Here is a 17,147-nt window from a genome sequence, read left to right as displayed (position 1 = left end):
TCAATGTTTGTTCAGTTACTTGCTTTGTCACATCCCATTTCTCATCCATTGTCTTCTAGTTGTTTGTTCGGATTGTAAATTCCTCATGGCAGGGACCTTGTCTCCTTAATTGTCTGTAAAGTGCCTACCATGCTTTGGATGCTGTATAATTAATTATAATATGTATAACAATATCAGGAGTGTAGCCAGGTACATATTGTGCCATGCAAATCATTCAGGAAACTGGGGAGGGCAACAAAAGGAGGTCACCACTCCACAGGGCTCAGGCACCAGTCATGTTACAGTAACAGCTCAAAGGCCGATCTTCCTTAAGGCCAGGCAAAGCATAAATGCCAATGTGCATTCCGCCTCATTCAGTCAATCCCATTTTGCCAGAACCAGCAACACTAAAGCTTTTGGGCCACAGGAATTGCAGATGCTTTTTTCCCCTCTGACAGAAAGTCATGGATTCTGTTCGATATCTCACGCTACACCCATCACCTGAGGGTTGAAATGGGTGACACCTTTATTCATGGCAGAAAGGGCAAGGAGAGAATCAAATGAACATTTCTATATGTTCCTTCCAGATTAGTGCTAAAAGCACATAGCTAGGCAAGCCTGCACTGCCACTACCCATCTTATACCTGTTTCCACCCAACAAGTAAAAGAATTTGTCCACAGATTTCTCAGTGCTTTATATGTATGCTAAGGACACAGCTACTTTTTCTGAGAGTAAGTGAACCTCATGCCACCCAAGCCCGGCTCCCAATATAGAATTATTATCTTCCTCATGGGCATTTCTGTGATGCTCGTGACTAGAGTACTTGAGTGCTTCCCAAACACTGATGAATTGATCTTCACAGCACTCCTGTTGGGTAGGGAGGTTTTGTCCCCGTTTTACTGATGGGGACTGAGACATAGAGAGAGCAAGGCCAAAACTCTACACTGATTTGGCGTGCCCAAGTTCAGATGCCCAAGGCCTGATTTTTCAGAGTATTTAGCATTTTTATGCATTTCATATATTCAAGGCAAGCTTCTTTGGCGTCAGTTGCATTTATGAGTTCTCAGCATTTCTGTAAATCTGGCCCCAGGTATCTCAATTTGGAAAACACAGAAAATCCAGGGCACAGTAGCTACCAATGAAAATTGAGATTTGTGACTTACCCAGCATCACATTGGAACAGTACCAAATGTAAAATCCCTGCAAGTTGCATGGAAACTTTTTAAAGACACCATAATAGAGGCTCAACTTAAATGTATACCCCAAATTAAAATCGTAGTTAAAGAACCAAAACAACAAAGTAAATGAAACAGTGAGAGGCAAAAAGGCATCCTTTAAAAAGTGGAAGATAAATCCTAATGAGGAAAATAGAAAAGAGCATAAACTCTGGCAAATGAAGTGTAAAAATTAGAAAGACCAAAAAAGAATTTGAAGAACAGCTAGCCAAAGACTCCAAAAGTAATAGCAAAAATATTTTTAAATACATCAGAAGCACAAAGCCTGCTAAACAGCCAGTGGGGCCACTGGACAATCGAGATGCTAAAGGGGCACTCAAAGACGATAAGGCCATAGTGGAGAAACTAAATGAATTCTTTGCATTGGTCTTCACTGTTGAGGATGTGAGGGAGATTCCCAAACCTGAGCCATTCTTTTTGGGTGACAGATCTGAGGAGCTGTCCCAAATTGAGGTGTCATTAGAGGAGGTTTTGGAACAAATTGATGAACTAAACAGTAATAAGTCTCCAGGACCTGATGGTATTCACCCAAGAGTTCTGAAGGAACTCAAATGTGAAATTGCAGGACTACTAACTGTCATATGTAACCTCTCATTTAAATCAGCTTCTGTACCAAATGACGGGAGGATAGCTAATGTGACACCAATTTTTAAAAAGGGCTCCAGAGGTGACCCTGGCAACTACAGGCCAGTAAGCTTCACTTCAGTACCGGGCTAATTGGTTGAAACTATCGTAAAGAACAAAATTGTCAAACACATAGATGAACATAATTTGTTGGGGAAGAGTCAACATGGTTTTTGTAAAGGGAAATCATGCCTCACCAACCTGCTAGAATTCTTTGAGGGGGTCAACAAGCATGCGGACAAAGGAGATCCAGTGGATATGGTGTATTTAGATTTTCAGAAAGCCTTTGACAAGGTCCCTCACCAAAGGCTCTTAAGCAAAATAAGCAGTCATGGGATAAGAGGGAAGGTTCTCTCATGGATTGGTAACTGGTTAAAAGATAGGAAACAAAGGGTAGGAATAAATGGTCAGTTTTCAGAATGGAGAGAGGTAAATAGGGGTGTCCCCCAGGTATCTGTACTGGCACCAATACTGTTCAACATATTTATAATGATCTGGAAAAAGGGGTAAACAGTGAGGTAGCAAAATTTGCAGATGATACAAAACTACTCAAGATAGTTAAGTCCCAGGCAGACTGCGAGGAGCTACAAAAGGATCTCACAAAACTGGGTGACTGGGCAACAAAATGGCAGATGAAATTTAATGTTATAAATGCAAAGTAATGCACATTGGAAAACAGAATCCCAACTATACATATAAAATGATGGGGTCTAAATTAGCTGTTACCACTCAAGAAAGAGATCTTGGTGTCATTGTGGATAGTTCATAGAATCATAGAATATCAGGGTTGGAAGGGACCTCAGGAGGTCATCTAGTCCAACCCCCTGCTCAAAGCAGGACCAATCCCCAAATTTTTGCCCCAATCCCTAAATGGACCCCTCAAGGATTGAACTCACAACCCTGGGTTTAGCAGGCCAAGGCTCAAACCACTGAGCTATCCCCGCCGCCTCCCCATTTCAGTTCTCTGAAATCATCCACTCAATGTGCAGCGACAGTCAAAATAGTGAACAGAATGTTGTGAATCATCAAGAAAGGGATAGATAATAAGACAGAAACTATCATATTGCCTCTATACAAATCCATGGTACGCCCACACGTTGAATACTGCGTGCAGATGTGGTCCCCCCATCTCAAAAAGGATATATTGGAATTGGAAAAGGTTCAGAAAAGGGCAACAAAAATGATTAGGCATATAGAACGGCTTCCATTTGAGGAGAGATTAATAAGACTGGGACTTTTCAGCTTGGAAAAGAGGCAACTAAGGGGCATATGATAGAGGTCTATAAAATCATGAGTGGTATAAGAAAGTAAATAAGGAAGTGTTATTTACTCCTTCTCATAATACAAGAACAAGGGGCCACCAAATGAAATTAATAGGTAGCAGGTTTAAAACAAACACAAGAAAGTATTTTTTCACGCAACGTACTGTCAACCTCTAGAACTCCTTGCCAGAGGGTGTTGTGAAGGCCAATATAGCCGTTCTTATGTTCTCTGTGACAAGAGGCAGAGGTAGAATCCAATTCTCAACTGCCTTAGTCAAGCGACAATCCTTCCTCTTTGTGAAATCCCCTGTCTCGTTCACTATACGTTTTCCATACCACCTGAGCTGGCTACACAATGTCCAGCTGGCCTGCCTCCGTACTGCAACCAGAAAACGTCAGTACACACTTGTGCTTCACATGATTTTTCTTCTGACACCAAATCGTGGGACCTGTTGCCACCTAAGGTGGTCCCACGGCCTGCTGGGGATATCAGCTGGCTTCTTCATGGAGCTGTGAGCCTGGGTGTGTACCTGCCCCTTTTGTGTCAACAGGGAGACCCTGGCACTCATCTGCTTAGGGTGCATCAGTTTGCAGCCCTGACATACCCTCCTACCGAGGTTCTGACTACAGTTTTCCCTGCACCTCCCGATCCTCTCTCATCCCATCCAGGGCCTCACAAAGTTGCAGGACATCTTTGCCGACCTCCTCCTTTCACTGGCCAAGACTGCCATCCATCACTCCAGGAGGAGGAAGCTAGATGGAGGGTTGGTGATCTGCGCCTGTGGGGCCTATTTTTGTTCCCTTATCTGATCACACCCCCGGGCAGAATTCCTCTGGGCAATGTCCACTGACTCCTCAGACGGCTTTGAGGAGCAGTGGAGTCTGGGGTTCTCTACTCAGTGTCTCCCTCTGTATCCCTCATTATTAACCTTTGACCTCACCTGCTGATCCTGTTTCATTGTCCCCAGAAATCACTAGTAGCCTGGGCTCAGTTGTTCTGCTCCCTTAGCTGAGGGGTCGGGCCTTTAGTTTTGGCCAGGGCTATACCCACCTCTCCTAGTATTAGTAGATACACACCTTCCAACTTCTACAACAAATGTGGTAAGGTCCCACAGACAACAGTCTCATTCATTACCCAGCCCTGATTCATTCCATGAGCCCCATCCACCCAGTACTCTGAATGAAAGGTCCTCTGGAGGAAAAAAAAAAGCATGTGATCATGTAATTAAAGATAGTATCATAATGCATAGTGAATTAAAGTTGATTAATTCTAGCATTACTGAACTTTTGAGTGCTTACCTTTTCAATCTTAATGTTCTTTTGGCTTAGTACAGGGTATGTAATTTCCTATATTAAAAAAATAAATAAAACTGGGAAAAAGCCCATCACATGGAACCAGATTGATCTCATGTGTCATCCACACAGTTGGAATCTTTAGATCTGCAGCACAGATTTCTACACTTGAACTAACTGATAGCTGTAGTAGGCTGCCATCCTCTGTGTGTGTAGATCAGCCACTAAATGATGATGAGATGCATTCTTTGCCTGTAATTTTGTAATTGTTTCCTTATAGCAGAGGAATCATGGGTTCAATTCCATGTTTTTGAGGAGAGTGTTTTCTTGTGGCTACAAACCCTTCTTACATTGTCCACCCAGCCATGCCTTCTTCTGTCCACCCCCTCATCTGTTCCTGTCCCCCCGCCCTGCCTCAACTTAATTTGTCCTCCTCCTCCCAACCTGCCCCTCTTCCCTCTCCATTTCTCACACCTCCGCTTCTCACACATTTGAGTTAGGCTGCTTTCTCTTTCTCCATTTCACCCCATGTGCCACAAGGGATTATTCAGCACATAAGAGAGACAGCCTCCTAGCTCTCAGCTTCCATGGCCAACATCACAGCAGCCTCTGACTGCCAGAATGAGCAATTGCAGAGAAAGTCCTGGTCATCCCAGCAGCTCTGGGCTGGAGCATGCTTAGTGCAAATAAAATGTTCATAGAATTTAGCTGTCTGCCTCTAACAAACCCCTACTAATGTGCAAACTGTGATTTTCAGAAGCTTATCACTCAGCCAAATTTCAGTGCATTTTTGTGAGGACAGCAAAATATACTTCTCTAATCCCAGGGCTTTCCCCTGCCAAATTTCAAGTCCTTGCTCTAGATCATGGAGGCACTAGAGCTTCTCAATGAAATGATTGTAAGAATTTTTTAGCATCATCAAAAAAAAACAACACATTCTTCCAATGGATGAACTGTTTCAGATGAAAAAAGAAAAGGAGGACTTGTAGCACCTGAGAGACGAACAAATTTATTTGAGCATAAACTTTCGTGAGCTACAGCTCACTTCATCGGATGCATTCAGTGGAAAATCTCCCCACTGTATTTTCCACTGAATGCATCCAATGAAATGAGCTGTAGCTCACGAAAGCTTATGCTCAAATAAATTTGTTCGTCTCTAAGGTGCCACAAGTACTCCTTTTCTTTTTGCGGATACAGACTAACACGGCTGCTACTCTGAAACCTGTCATTATGTTTCAGATGAAAGTTTCACACAAAAAATCATCCTAAAGCAGACCGCAAACAGAAGATTTCAGTCTGAATGTTTACACTTTGGCAAAGTTCTAAAAAACTGAAGATAGGGTCTTATATTGAAAAATGTTAGACAAGGTAAACTAGAGGCATTGCTCCCTGGTCTGCCAGTAATAAAAACACACTGGATTTAGTCAGCTACTCAAAAAATAACAAATTAGGGTAATGACTGTTTAGTATTTCTCTTTTCCTACACTGCACAGATGTGGTCACACCTACAGTCTCTGTATGATTTAGACTTTATTAAGATAGTGAGTGAAGTGAATTGTTGGTCTCAATATAGTTCCTAGCTGAAAAGTTGTGACCCTGAATCCGTTTATGCAAACTGGCAAAGGAAGCACCCAACACGCTGTTGTCAGAACATGTAGCCAAACAGTGTCTTGTAAGTTATCATATAAAAATTATTGACCCACTGATTGATTGTGTATATATTGATGTGTGTTTGGTTAGCGTGTAAAGAATTATGTGTGTGTGCTGGAAATATGTTCCTAAATGTTCAAGCAATCTGAGCAGACAGGGCAAGTAACCTGTTTGCCTGTTTCTCCAATGTAAATTGAGCAAGGTGAGGCCAGAGAAAATAGAAGTACATTTTCATCTAGAGTAAATGAAATGATTAAGCCAATTGAAAAAGCAAATTGGCCAGAGCATGAGGAAGACATTTTGGCATCTACACAACAGCGGAGAGGAACTTTGTGTTTGAAAAGTAAAGAATACATTTCAAAGTTCTTCTGGACTATAAAAGGGAGAACAGAGGACCCCTCAGTTATCCATCGCTTAGGGAACAAAGGGGACAACACCCTCTGATTCCATGAATATTGGATCCTCTGTCCTGGAGGGCTGGATATGCTAGTAACTTGATGTAGGTAAGAAAACTGCTTAGGCAAAGATTGTAACTTGCTAGTTTTAGTCACTAGAAAGCATGTTGTGTTGTGTTTTTTTTTAACGATACCTGTCTCTTTTTCTCTTGCTTAGTATCACTTAAATCTCTGTTCTTTATTAATAAACTTATTCTTAGTTTTGCTATGACTATCTCAGTGCTGTTATATTGAAGTACAGTGAGTCCTCAGTTAACCTAACAGGCTGGCATGTGTACTGTCTCTTTGGAGGCAATGAACTTAATGATTTCTGGGAGGATCCAATGAGAGGGACTGGACATTACAGAGGGACGCCTCTGGGGAACTCGGAATTTGGGTTCACTGATTGTTATCTGCATGGCAAAATTAAAGCTGGCAGAGTCCCGAGGAATTTGCTGGTGAAGCAGACAGACTGGTGTGGCAAAGAGCTGACACACAGTCTAATCTTGCTAAAGCAGAGTAGTAACACAGTTGCTTATGGTTCTGGGCTGCCCCAAGTGGAGCAACAAATAAGTGCACATCACAAAAAAAACTAAAAGCCAAAAATTAACTGAACATGGACAACGAATTACTCCCTCTCTCACTCCTGGAGGTGTGGCATACAATACTTGTACAGTCTCCAGCGCTAACAGTTCCACATGCACTAACTTCAGTGTATAATTCTGAAGATGAAAAATTTTCATTTGTTTTTATTTTCAAAAATGAAGAAGTCTATTCTACTAAAACTTGTCTTCTGAGAAGATTGCTTCTTAATAATATATTTCTTTGGTAGAGAAGCATCAATTATGCATAATATGCTTCATCCTCTTTGACTTGTTTTATTTAAAGGATGATGGCCATTAGTGTATTACTGTGATGAACAGATATAAATATTAAACACAGATAAATGTTACAATGTGATGAGAATCTCTTGCTTAAGGGCACAGTTCTCTCTATTCCACTGCAAATTACCTCCTCCTCCTCCTCCTCCTCACCCTCCTTGTCCTGGAAAAACCTCTTCAAACTCCTGAGAAGACCAATAAATTTTTTTTCTAGAAAGTGGATAATGACCTCACGGTAATTTATGTACAGTTTTAGAAAACAACAAACCTTATAGATAGCTTTCTCTCAAAATTTCACTTTAATCCTAGACATGTGAGTGCGTGCTGTCAGTGGATTGTATATTTTTTTAAAAATTCTCACAAGCACTGAAACCAATGAAAAATCATATTTCTTTGGTTTGTGGAAGAATAAAAGTTTTGCTGCTTCGTCTCTTGTGTTTTCATGTAAACAAAAGATAGAAATTCTTCAGATAAGAAAGTAAAAGGGAGTTTTCAAACAAATTGGCTTAATTTTTCCACTTGTGAGCAATCATGAATTTGCCCAAAGCAGAATTTGCTATTTGCTATGAAAATTTGGTTCACTACCAGAAGAACTTCATGCTCCTACAAAGAATATTTTTACTATAGGCATCAAAGGTACTGCAAGAACCAGAAATATGGACATCAGCCAAGGATAAAGGCCTCATTGTGCTGAAGATTGTATAAGCATGCTGTAAAAAAGCCAGTCGCTGTCTCAGAGAACTCAGAATCGAGGTTATGACAAGACACAATGGGTAGATTAGACAAACAGAATGAAAGGGGTTGGAGAAGAAGGGTAACAGTGTGAGCAATAAACAGTGTTCTTGGCTCACCATCGGCAGAGACAATGTCAGCCAGTACTGCTTTTTAGGCATCATGGCAAAAATGAACTAAGAAGGGATTTGAAAACAAAGTAGTAGCTTTATGGATTTTGTTAGGAAGCTTTTCCCATTAATAAGGGACAGCATGAGAGGTGGCTCAGAGATGTTTGAGAGAGAAAACAGAATAGAAGATGGCAGTATAAATATTGGTTTTAAAAACATCTTCCTTAAGTGACTTGAAATCCACAGTGATCTGTTTATGTCTATGCCTGTATCCCAAATGTAATGACAAGTTCCTTGTTCTTTTATTTTTGCTATCCATTTGAGGATTGGTACAAATGTCAATGAAAGGTAGGTGAACTTTGCTATGTACTATGTTAACTCACTCGATTTTGTGAGTATGTTGATTTCTCAAGCTGTTTGTGAACAGTTATAAAATATATCCATGAAGAAAGCTTGCTGCTGAGGGTGTTTCTGAATGATACATATTTATAGTAAACTGCAGATTAATAGCTGTATTTTTCCTGATACAATTATTTTAAATATTTTGTGCTGTTTGAAAATTTTACCTACGTAACTTTTGAAAATGAGACTGACAGGCTTTATGTGACTTTTGAAAATGAAATTTAGGTGCTTTTTGATAATTCTACCCATTGACTCATTCAAGAATATTTTATTTTTTAAAAAAGTCCAGGCCACATTTTGATTTAAAAAACAAAAAGTAGTTTCTCTGACTAGTTAGTTAAATTGCTTTGGATTTGAAATTAACTGGTCTTGTTAACCATATGGTACCTTATTTAAACAGACACATTTTTTGTTTTCTAGAGGGAGGGTTTTACGCTATTTGAGAACTATTCCAAAGCATTTAAATATGCATTGGTAAAGTAGTGGGTGTGGGGAAACATAACCATATTTTCCACTTTCATATTCTTATCTTCTAAAACGATCCTGGATGTAACATCCCTGAATCTTGAGATTATTCAGGGGTGGATGGTAAAAAAAAAAATAGTTCCCAATGAAAGAGAACCTCTGTCAGTAAGACTAGAATGACAAGTAAAAGGAGAGCTCATTACACAGTGTTTTGCTTGAACTTATTAAGCAAGAGAACTGTGATGGATTGGACCTCAGTAAAAAAGAGGGGGGAAGGGTAAACATTTGGGCAAAATATCTTTTAAATATATAAAGGGTGTTTTAATACACAAAATAGTTTGATGGTCAGAAAACAGAGAAATAGAAAAATATGAGTTTAATTAAAAGGTGAGGTTAATAAAAAATATTCCTGAAATACAAATATAAGAATCTTAAGCCAATCAAAATGTTTACATATTCTCTGTTTCTGTTATGTTTAGCTTCAGAAAATCATTGGGAAGCAAGATGACTTGAGAAAAGCTTCTGGACGTGAAATGTTATCACAGGTATGCTTCAGTCAATCATTTTCCTTAAGCAAGTTTCTATAGAACTTACACTGAACTCTGTAAGTTAGTGTTTATAGATTTTAGAGTTTATAGATTAATTCATCCATGTCAACTCTGGTACTTCTAATTAAATGAAAGTGCATGATCTGGCACCTCTGCTATTTAATTTTGGTAAGAGAAATATTATAAATGTTTTTCAGTTTTACTTCTGAGTTTCCTAATAAAACATATTAAAGTAATGTACTTTTCTACTATGTAGCCACTCTATTATTTAGAGTTCATAAGCTTGTATTTAAAAGCAACATTTTTATAATTTGTGAAAAACTGTGTTTATAGAAAGAATAATATCACGGAGATCTGAGGCATCTATGTATTTGAAAGTTGTCTACCACAACCTTCTTTACAATTTAGCCAAAAATGGAAGATTAGATACTAAGGTGACAGCTGGCTAGATTGTCATCGTCCAGCAAGATGGTAAAGAGGAGCTTCCTTATGAAAGCCAGCAATCTGCAAGACACTGATAGTTTCTACCAACTACAGAACCAGTTCTTCCTCACTGGCCTTCAACAAACAGGAAGACATGATTGTGGTACAAAGTATTCCTAACACCTCTAGTATTTCATTAAGCATGAAGACCTGGTGTTTGCCCCATCAAGATATTGCTCTGCTTCCATAGAAGCAGATAAATCTGCTTTACTTTCTCGAAAGTAACATACAATTCCCATCTGTTATGGGAAATTTCATCAGCCACCAAATGAAGACAGCTCAGATTAACCAGACTGTCCACTGTTCATAAAAATAGTGGATTGAGGTTTAGCCAATACAGTACTAGGTGGAAGCAAAAATTCTTTTCTTTGCCCCATCGCAGTTACAGCATAAGATTTCAAGGGACCTTTATGATGCAATTGGTCACATTTAGCTGTGAACACCTCAGCTCTCTAGGAACTAATTTAAGAGTTGTGACTAAGGGCAAGTCTACACTCAAGTGCTACATTGCATTGATGCAACTGTGCCACTGCTGCACATCTGGTGAAGACACGCTATACAACAGGAGAGCACTCTCTCGTCAGCATAATTATTCCACGTCCACGAGAGGTAGAAGCTATGTTGGCGGGATAGCGTCTCCCACCAACATAGCGCTGGTGTGGACAATGCTTAGGTTAATGTAACTTACATCATTCAGGGGTGTGTCTTTTTCACACCCGTGAGCGACATAAGTTACATCAATTTAAGCAGTAGTGTAGACCAGCACTAAATATCTTAACTGTGCTTTAAACCGTACTCCAGATTGTTTCCTCAAAGTACACTCATTAGAAAAATCTATAGTAATATTACCTACAAAATATAATGTAATTTCTTAAAGGGTCACTTTCATCGGGAATTCTAGTCAGTTTTAAAAATACAAGTTAAAAATAGCATCAGGTCATACAAATCCCTCTGCCAATTTTTGTGATTTTATAGTCCTATTTTCTCGTTGTTTAAAAAAAATTATTTTTCTTTCCTATTTCTGTGTAAAAAAAACCACACTAACCCTGGAAACTCAATAACTAACAGAATAAAAAACAAAACTGACTCTACACAAAGTCCTGTCAAAGTAAACAAAGTACAAAAATTTTTCGCTAATATCTTAAAGTTGTGGTAATCATTGGTGTTATTTTTAAATATAGTAGATAAAAGATGAGTTGTCAGAAGTATGATTTTTTTTAAAGTTGATGGTGTCCCTTTAGAGCAAAGGATTACTACAGTAGTTTCAGTGGAGAAAAACAAGTACATAGTTTCTCAACGCTATTATGATTTGCATATGAGATTACTTTCTTACAAAGACCAACAATCCCAGGATTTTATCTTGTGTTAAATGCTCAGTTAGAACTTCTAAGAGCCTTAACCACTCTGACGATGGGGAGTAGAAAGATCCTAAAGTTATGCCTATACAAGACTAATGCCAGGACAGGTGCTGTGGGGAGCGCCCTGGCTACCAGGATTGGATACATCTTGGAAATGGTGTAGCCAGTACATACATGGGCAAGTACACCTCTACCCCGATATAACGTTGTCCTCAGGAGACAAAAAATCTCACCGCGTTATAGGTGAGACCACGTTATAGCGAACTTGCTTTGGCCCCCCCATTCCTTGTTCCCTGACCGCCCACTCCAGAGACCCCTGTCCCTAATCACCCCCAGGACCCCACCCAACCTCCCTGTCCCCTGACTGCCCCGACCCCAAACCACAGCCCCCGCCCCCTGACAGGCACTCACCGGCAGCGGTGGGAAGTAGAGCAACGCAGCCCCAGCCCACTCCACTCTGACACCTCCCAGCCGCAGCGCTCCGCTTCCCACCGCCAGTGAGTGCAGGGAGGTTGGGGAAAGGACGCCCCCTGTACTCACCTGCGGTGGGAAGTGGAGCGACACGGCCCCAGCCTACTCTGCTTTCCTTGCCCCGGCCCCAGACATGTCGCTGGGGGTAGGGGGGGCGTTGGGGAAAGGTCCCGCACTCACTGGCGGCGGGAAGCGGAGCGCCGCGGCTGGGAGCTGGCGGAGTGGAGCAGTCTGGGGCTGGGCTGCTCCACTTCCGCCACTGCCGGTAAGTGCGGGGGGGATCCCTTCCCCCAAGCCTAATCCCCTAAGCGACATGGCTGGGGCCGGGGCGAAGGAAGCAGAGCGGGCTGCTCCCAGCCCCCCGCTAATCCCCTGGGCCACTCTGGGACTGTGGGGCCCCCAAAAGTGCTCCCCCACAGCTCCTGCCTCCCAGACCCGGGGGGGAGCCCCTGGTCACCCCCAAGACGCTCTGCCCCTTATCCAACCCCTCGGCCCCGGCCCGGCACCCCTAACACACTGCTCAGAGCAGCATGTCGGAGCTTTATCACGTTGTATGCGAACCCACGTTATATCGGAGTAGAGGTGTACATAGATTTGGCAGGGGGGCCACATCCACACATGCTGTCTCTTCCGTCCATCTAGCCTCGCTGCCACCAGCACTAGCTGCCTATCCCACCTGGCTTTCCTTCCCCTCCCCATACGGGACTCACCATAGAGACAGCTGTAATTGTGACATGAGTATTAAAACCTGTTGGTGACTGTCTGTTCTGCAGAGCTCCCAGACAGTATTATTGTTATTTATTTGTATTACTATAGCCCTTAGGAGTCCTAGTCCTGGACTAGGACCCCATTGTATTAGGCACTGTACAAACAGAACAAACTCCTTGCCGCCTCAAGGAGTTCACAGCCATCTCATGTCTTATATGAAGTCACACATTCTGTTGAGATGGTTGCTGCCAGTAGGTTGCTCCAAATGCCAATTCAGATTAAAAAGTTTGTTTTGAGAAAAATTAAAATTTTAAATTTTAAATACCTTTAGTTTGACATATATAGGGTTTCGCCATGTATTTAGATTGAGAAATGCTTTTTTTCCCTATCCCTAGACTAGAGATCTGTGGTTCCTCTCATCCAGTATCGTGTCTCCAACATCCTGGACAATGCCAGATGCTCATGAAGATGATGTAAAACCCCCATGTTGCCCCTTATTTTACAATGTTAAAACCTGGTTGAGGGGATATTGTTTGTTTCGTTTTGTGACTGCAGCTGGTGATCATCTCCAGCACTGCAGCATGGGGAGTGGTATTGCTTATAATTGTTCCCTAGCTAGTGTATTTCCTAGCTAACTTACAGAAGTGTATGTTGTCCTAAACAGTATCAAAATGGAAAAACCACTGTGACATATTGAGGAGGTGTTGATTTTCACCAATAATACAGGTACAATTTAATAATAAAGGGGACTTTGACCCAAAAAAACCACCATAAAGAATGATCACATTGTTTCAAAGACTGGAACATAGTCAAACCAGTTTCTTAAACTATTCAAATACTTTTAATTAATAAAGTGTATTTTTTCAAAAAGGCTAAAGTAAGTATAATGGTACAAAATGAACTTTAATTACCATTAGCAAGGAGTGATTAATAGTGTAGAATATTTTGCATTTGTTTATAAAGTAAAGTTTCATATTAGGCAAGATAAAACAGCATATTATCTACTTTGACAGTTGTTTCCAAATGACAAATTAGGCATATGGTTCTGAATTCTATAATGAGCTTGTTTCCATATGAAGTATCTCACTTGTGAGATATAAAACATTTAACTGGTTCTTAGGGACACCGCTATTGATCTCTTAAAAACAGGAGATTTTAAACTCTTAAACTGAAATTTGATGCAACTATAAACAACTTACTCTCAGACCTGGCCACATGCATTTTCCACTGATGTCCATTTTGATCATGTGTCAAGCACTCTTTCTATTCATAACTTCTTCACTTGTAAAACTCTTTTTCCATCCTTTGTTCTGAAGAGAGATGATGATTTGCTTTTTTCACCTCTCAACTGGACTACAGCACTGCAATATGCCTGGGCATGAAGGCTTCAGCACTTCGGAAACACCGATTAATACAGAACACTCCAGCATTTCCTCTCAGCAACATTGGTACTGTGAGCACATCACACTTGTCGTCTGCTTTGTACATTGCCTTCCATAGAATATCAAATCAAATTCAGTGTCCTCAGTCCTTATCTTCAAGGTGCTGCATGGGTCCACCATATCTAAAAGATCATCTAAAGCTCCAGGATGAAGACTGTGGTCAACAACTGTGACCCTCTGGCACAATGGAACCCTCTACAATAAGGGTAAAGCTCGTCTGCATGGGAGATAGAACTTTCTTGGGGGCTGTTCCAAGACTGTGGAATGAACTCCTGCAGGAACCAGGGACCATCACGAACCTCACCACTTTCTGCTCCATGTGCAAGGCACGTTTCTTTGACCCTGCCTTCTCTAATATAAATACATAGCAACATGTATATTTAAAAAAACTACCAAAACAAAACAAAGCACTGCATATACTTCTCCCCCTAGGGAGAGGATGAGAGAACAAACAATATGTGACAGATGTTAGTCGTGTAGCTTAATGCACTATTGGAAGGTGCTCAGATACAATGATATAGAATAGAATAGTTTTATCTCTTATGAATGAATTTATGAAAATCATTTTTTCTCTTTTCTTCACTTATTTTTGTTCTGAAAATAGAGACTGTCTCCCCAAAATTCATATCACCTCTTTGAACAGCTTCCACTGCCTAATATCTGTTTCAACTCTAGCTAATATTTGCCAATAGACTGAATACTTAAGGCCCCAGTCCTGCAAACATTGAGTTCATTGGGGCTGCTCCCATGAGTAAAGTTACACACATTCTTGAGTGTTTGCAGCATCAGGTCCTCCATTCATATAATTTTTAAACAAATTCCATGATTTAATAAGGAAAAAAATTGTTTTGTCTGAGCCATAAATGGTTCTTGATAGAAAAGGACTAGTTTCACGATTTGGAGTAAAATTTTCAAAAGAATCTAAGTGATTTAGGAGCTTAAGTTACTTTAAAGTAACTTAATCCTTTTATTTCCATATAATAAAATTGCAGTAGAAATATAGGCTCTTATGTTTGTAGTACATACTGTGTTTCTGTACTGTATATTTCCATTAACACTACCTTAATTTCAATAGATTGGAAAAACACATCTACCTTACTTGGTGCAGATCAGCACTGTAGCTACACTTAATTCTTGGGGGAGTCTGTTTCTAAAGATTATTATTCAATGCTGTGATTGGATACTATATTAGGTCACCATTCATTCCCAAAGCTGAGGGAGAAAGTTTCAAAATCTAAATTATGTTTCCACCTGACCTAGAAGAGTGAGGGGTTGGAAATATTAATACATTTCTCATACCTTTTAACAAAGAATTGTCATGGGGGTATTGGAGACTATGTGGAGATTAGCAGGAAAGGCAGCTAATGATTTTGTGGACCAAAAAGAATTATGTACTAACCATGTACCTTAATTTAATAGCATTAACCTTGGCAAAAGAAGTTTTTTGAAACTTTACCCTTAAGCTGTTGTCTTTCAGGTTTCCTATCACACATTCTGCTTTCAAGAAAAGTACTAGTTTGTAGTTTTTAAACACACTTAACTCTCACTAGCATAGTGCTTGGACATGTGCCAATTCCAGCTTGGAATTTCAACTGATAAAGAGGGTAGCAAACAAGTAGGTGCATATTTATTATAAATCCAGGGATAGGCTTTGTCATCTTAGATAAGATGAGATAGGTATTGTTTATATGTCGTCTTCTAGCTTATAAGGAGAAATCTGAGTAGGGGAACAACGTGCCTTTTCTGTTGTAGATTTAGTCTTTAAAAGGTTATTATAAACACTTGCTTTTCAGCTGTAGTTTTCAGAGCAACACAAGAGATTTTGACTTCACAGGCATATAGATAAATGTGGACTATTGAAAGCATTACGTTGTTACTTAGTTTTAAGTTAAATTTTAAAAATAAATTATTTCAGGAAATCTATTATGTACTTTTTAAATCCATCTTTAATATGTAAATTGAAAGTACAAAACTAATTAGAAATAGACACTCTGGGCTGATCCTCCTTTGTTTCTTCTTGAAAAGCCATGGATGCTGACATGACAACAAAAAGTTTTGCTTTTGACTTTCAAATAAGCATATATGACTGTTTTATACATCAGTCATCATACATGAAGCCTAAGTATTTAAACTTCTGATGCACAGACCTTGGGACTACTTATATTGTCTACCTGCAGTCAAATGATAAAATTCAGTGCAATTGCATGAGTCCTGAAAAGATTGTTTTTAAGTTAGCTCATACTTAGCTCATATTACTGGCATTTTATGAAATGTGGCTTAGAATAGAAACAAGGAATGTTACCTCTTTAACTGTAAAATACTTTGTGTCACATATGCAGTAAGCATGAAACACACAGTGGACTAATGGGACTTGTTATTGATGATGCTGAAAGCTAAATAACCATTAGTATTAAATCTCATGAATAGACTCTTGTCTTTCATCTTACCTCTTCAGCAGGATAAAAGACACAGAGGCTATTTAGATGTCATAAGAATAGTTCTGTTGAAATCCCTGTGGACTTCCAAAAAAATCTCTCTTCATGTTGCTTAGTGTTTTGTTGTGTTCAAAGAAAAGCCAATATGCTAGTGGTGAAAGAAGAATAAAACATAGAAATCCAGCACATTGTGTGGTTTTAGGCTTTATGAAGATGCGGTAGTTGAGCTGAAGTGTGTTCTTTGTTTTCTGTAGAGCTATTTTTTTTTTTCAGAAGAAGAAAAAAAATTATACAGTAAAAGAATAAGATGTTAGTTTGAGAAATTTGAGATTAACAAACAGCCTTGTAACAATATAAAAACATACATGATGATTGAATGCATAAATGTAAATGTTTGTATTCTACTTTTTTTATGTGTGTGTTTGACTAATTTATGAGTTTGTTACAAATCTAGCATCTTGCTGGAGCTGAAGGTTCCCAAACCAGTCCAGATGAATTAGCTGAAAATTGTTTTTATCTGAATGTGAAATTGATTTGAAAGACAATAATATTAACCTAAAAATGAAGCTTGCTAAATAGCTAACCAGCAATTTTATCAAATGATATAGAAAAGTATGTTGTGCTAAAACATTAA

The 17,147-nt window shown here is 39.6% G+C and overlaps 1 protein-coding gene across 2 annotated transcripts in view; it reads left to right on the top strand.

Moving 5' to 3' along the window:
• MICU2 (mitochondrial calcium uptake 2) overlaps positions 1-17,147 on the top strand; it is a 258,774-nt gene that overhangs the window by 223,357 nt on the left and 18,270 nt on the right. For both annotated transcript variants that reach the window (XM_074958330.1, XM_074958321.1), the window contains one exon: positions 9,548-9,613. In XM_074958330.1, the coding sequence (XP_074814431.1) occupies positions 9,548-9,613 (66 nt within the window). The remainder of the gene's footprint in view (positions 1-9,547; positions 9,614-17,147) is intronic.

Source organism: Natator depressus, chromosome 1 (assembly GCF_965152275.1).
Source record: "Natator depressus isolate rNatDep1 chromosome 1, rNatDep2.hap1, whole genome shotgun sequence".
NCBI classification, from domain to species: Eukaryota; Metazoa; Chordata; order Testudines; family Cheloniidae; genus Natator; species Natator depressus.
Note: the sequence above shows the minus strand (reverse complement) of the source record. Positions and strands in the feature narration are given on the sequence as shown.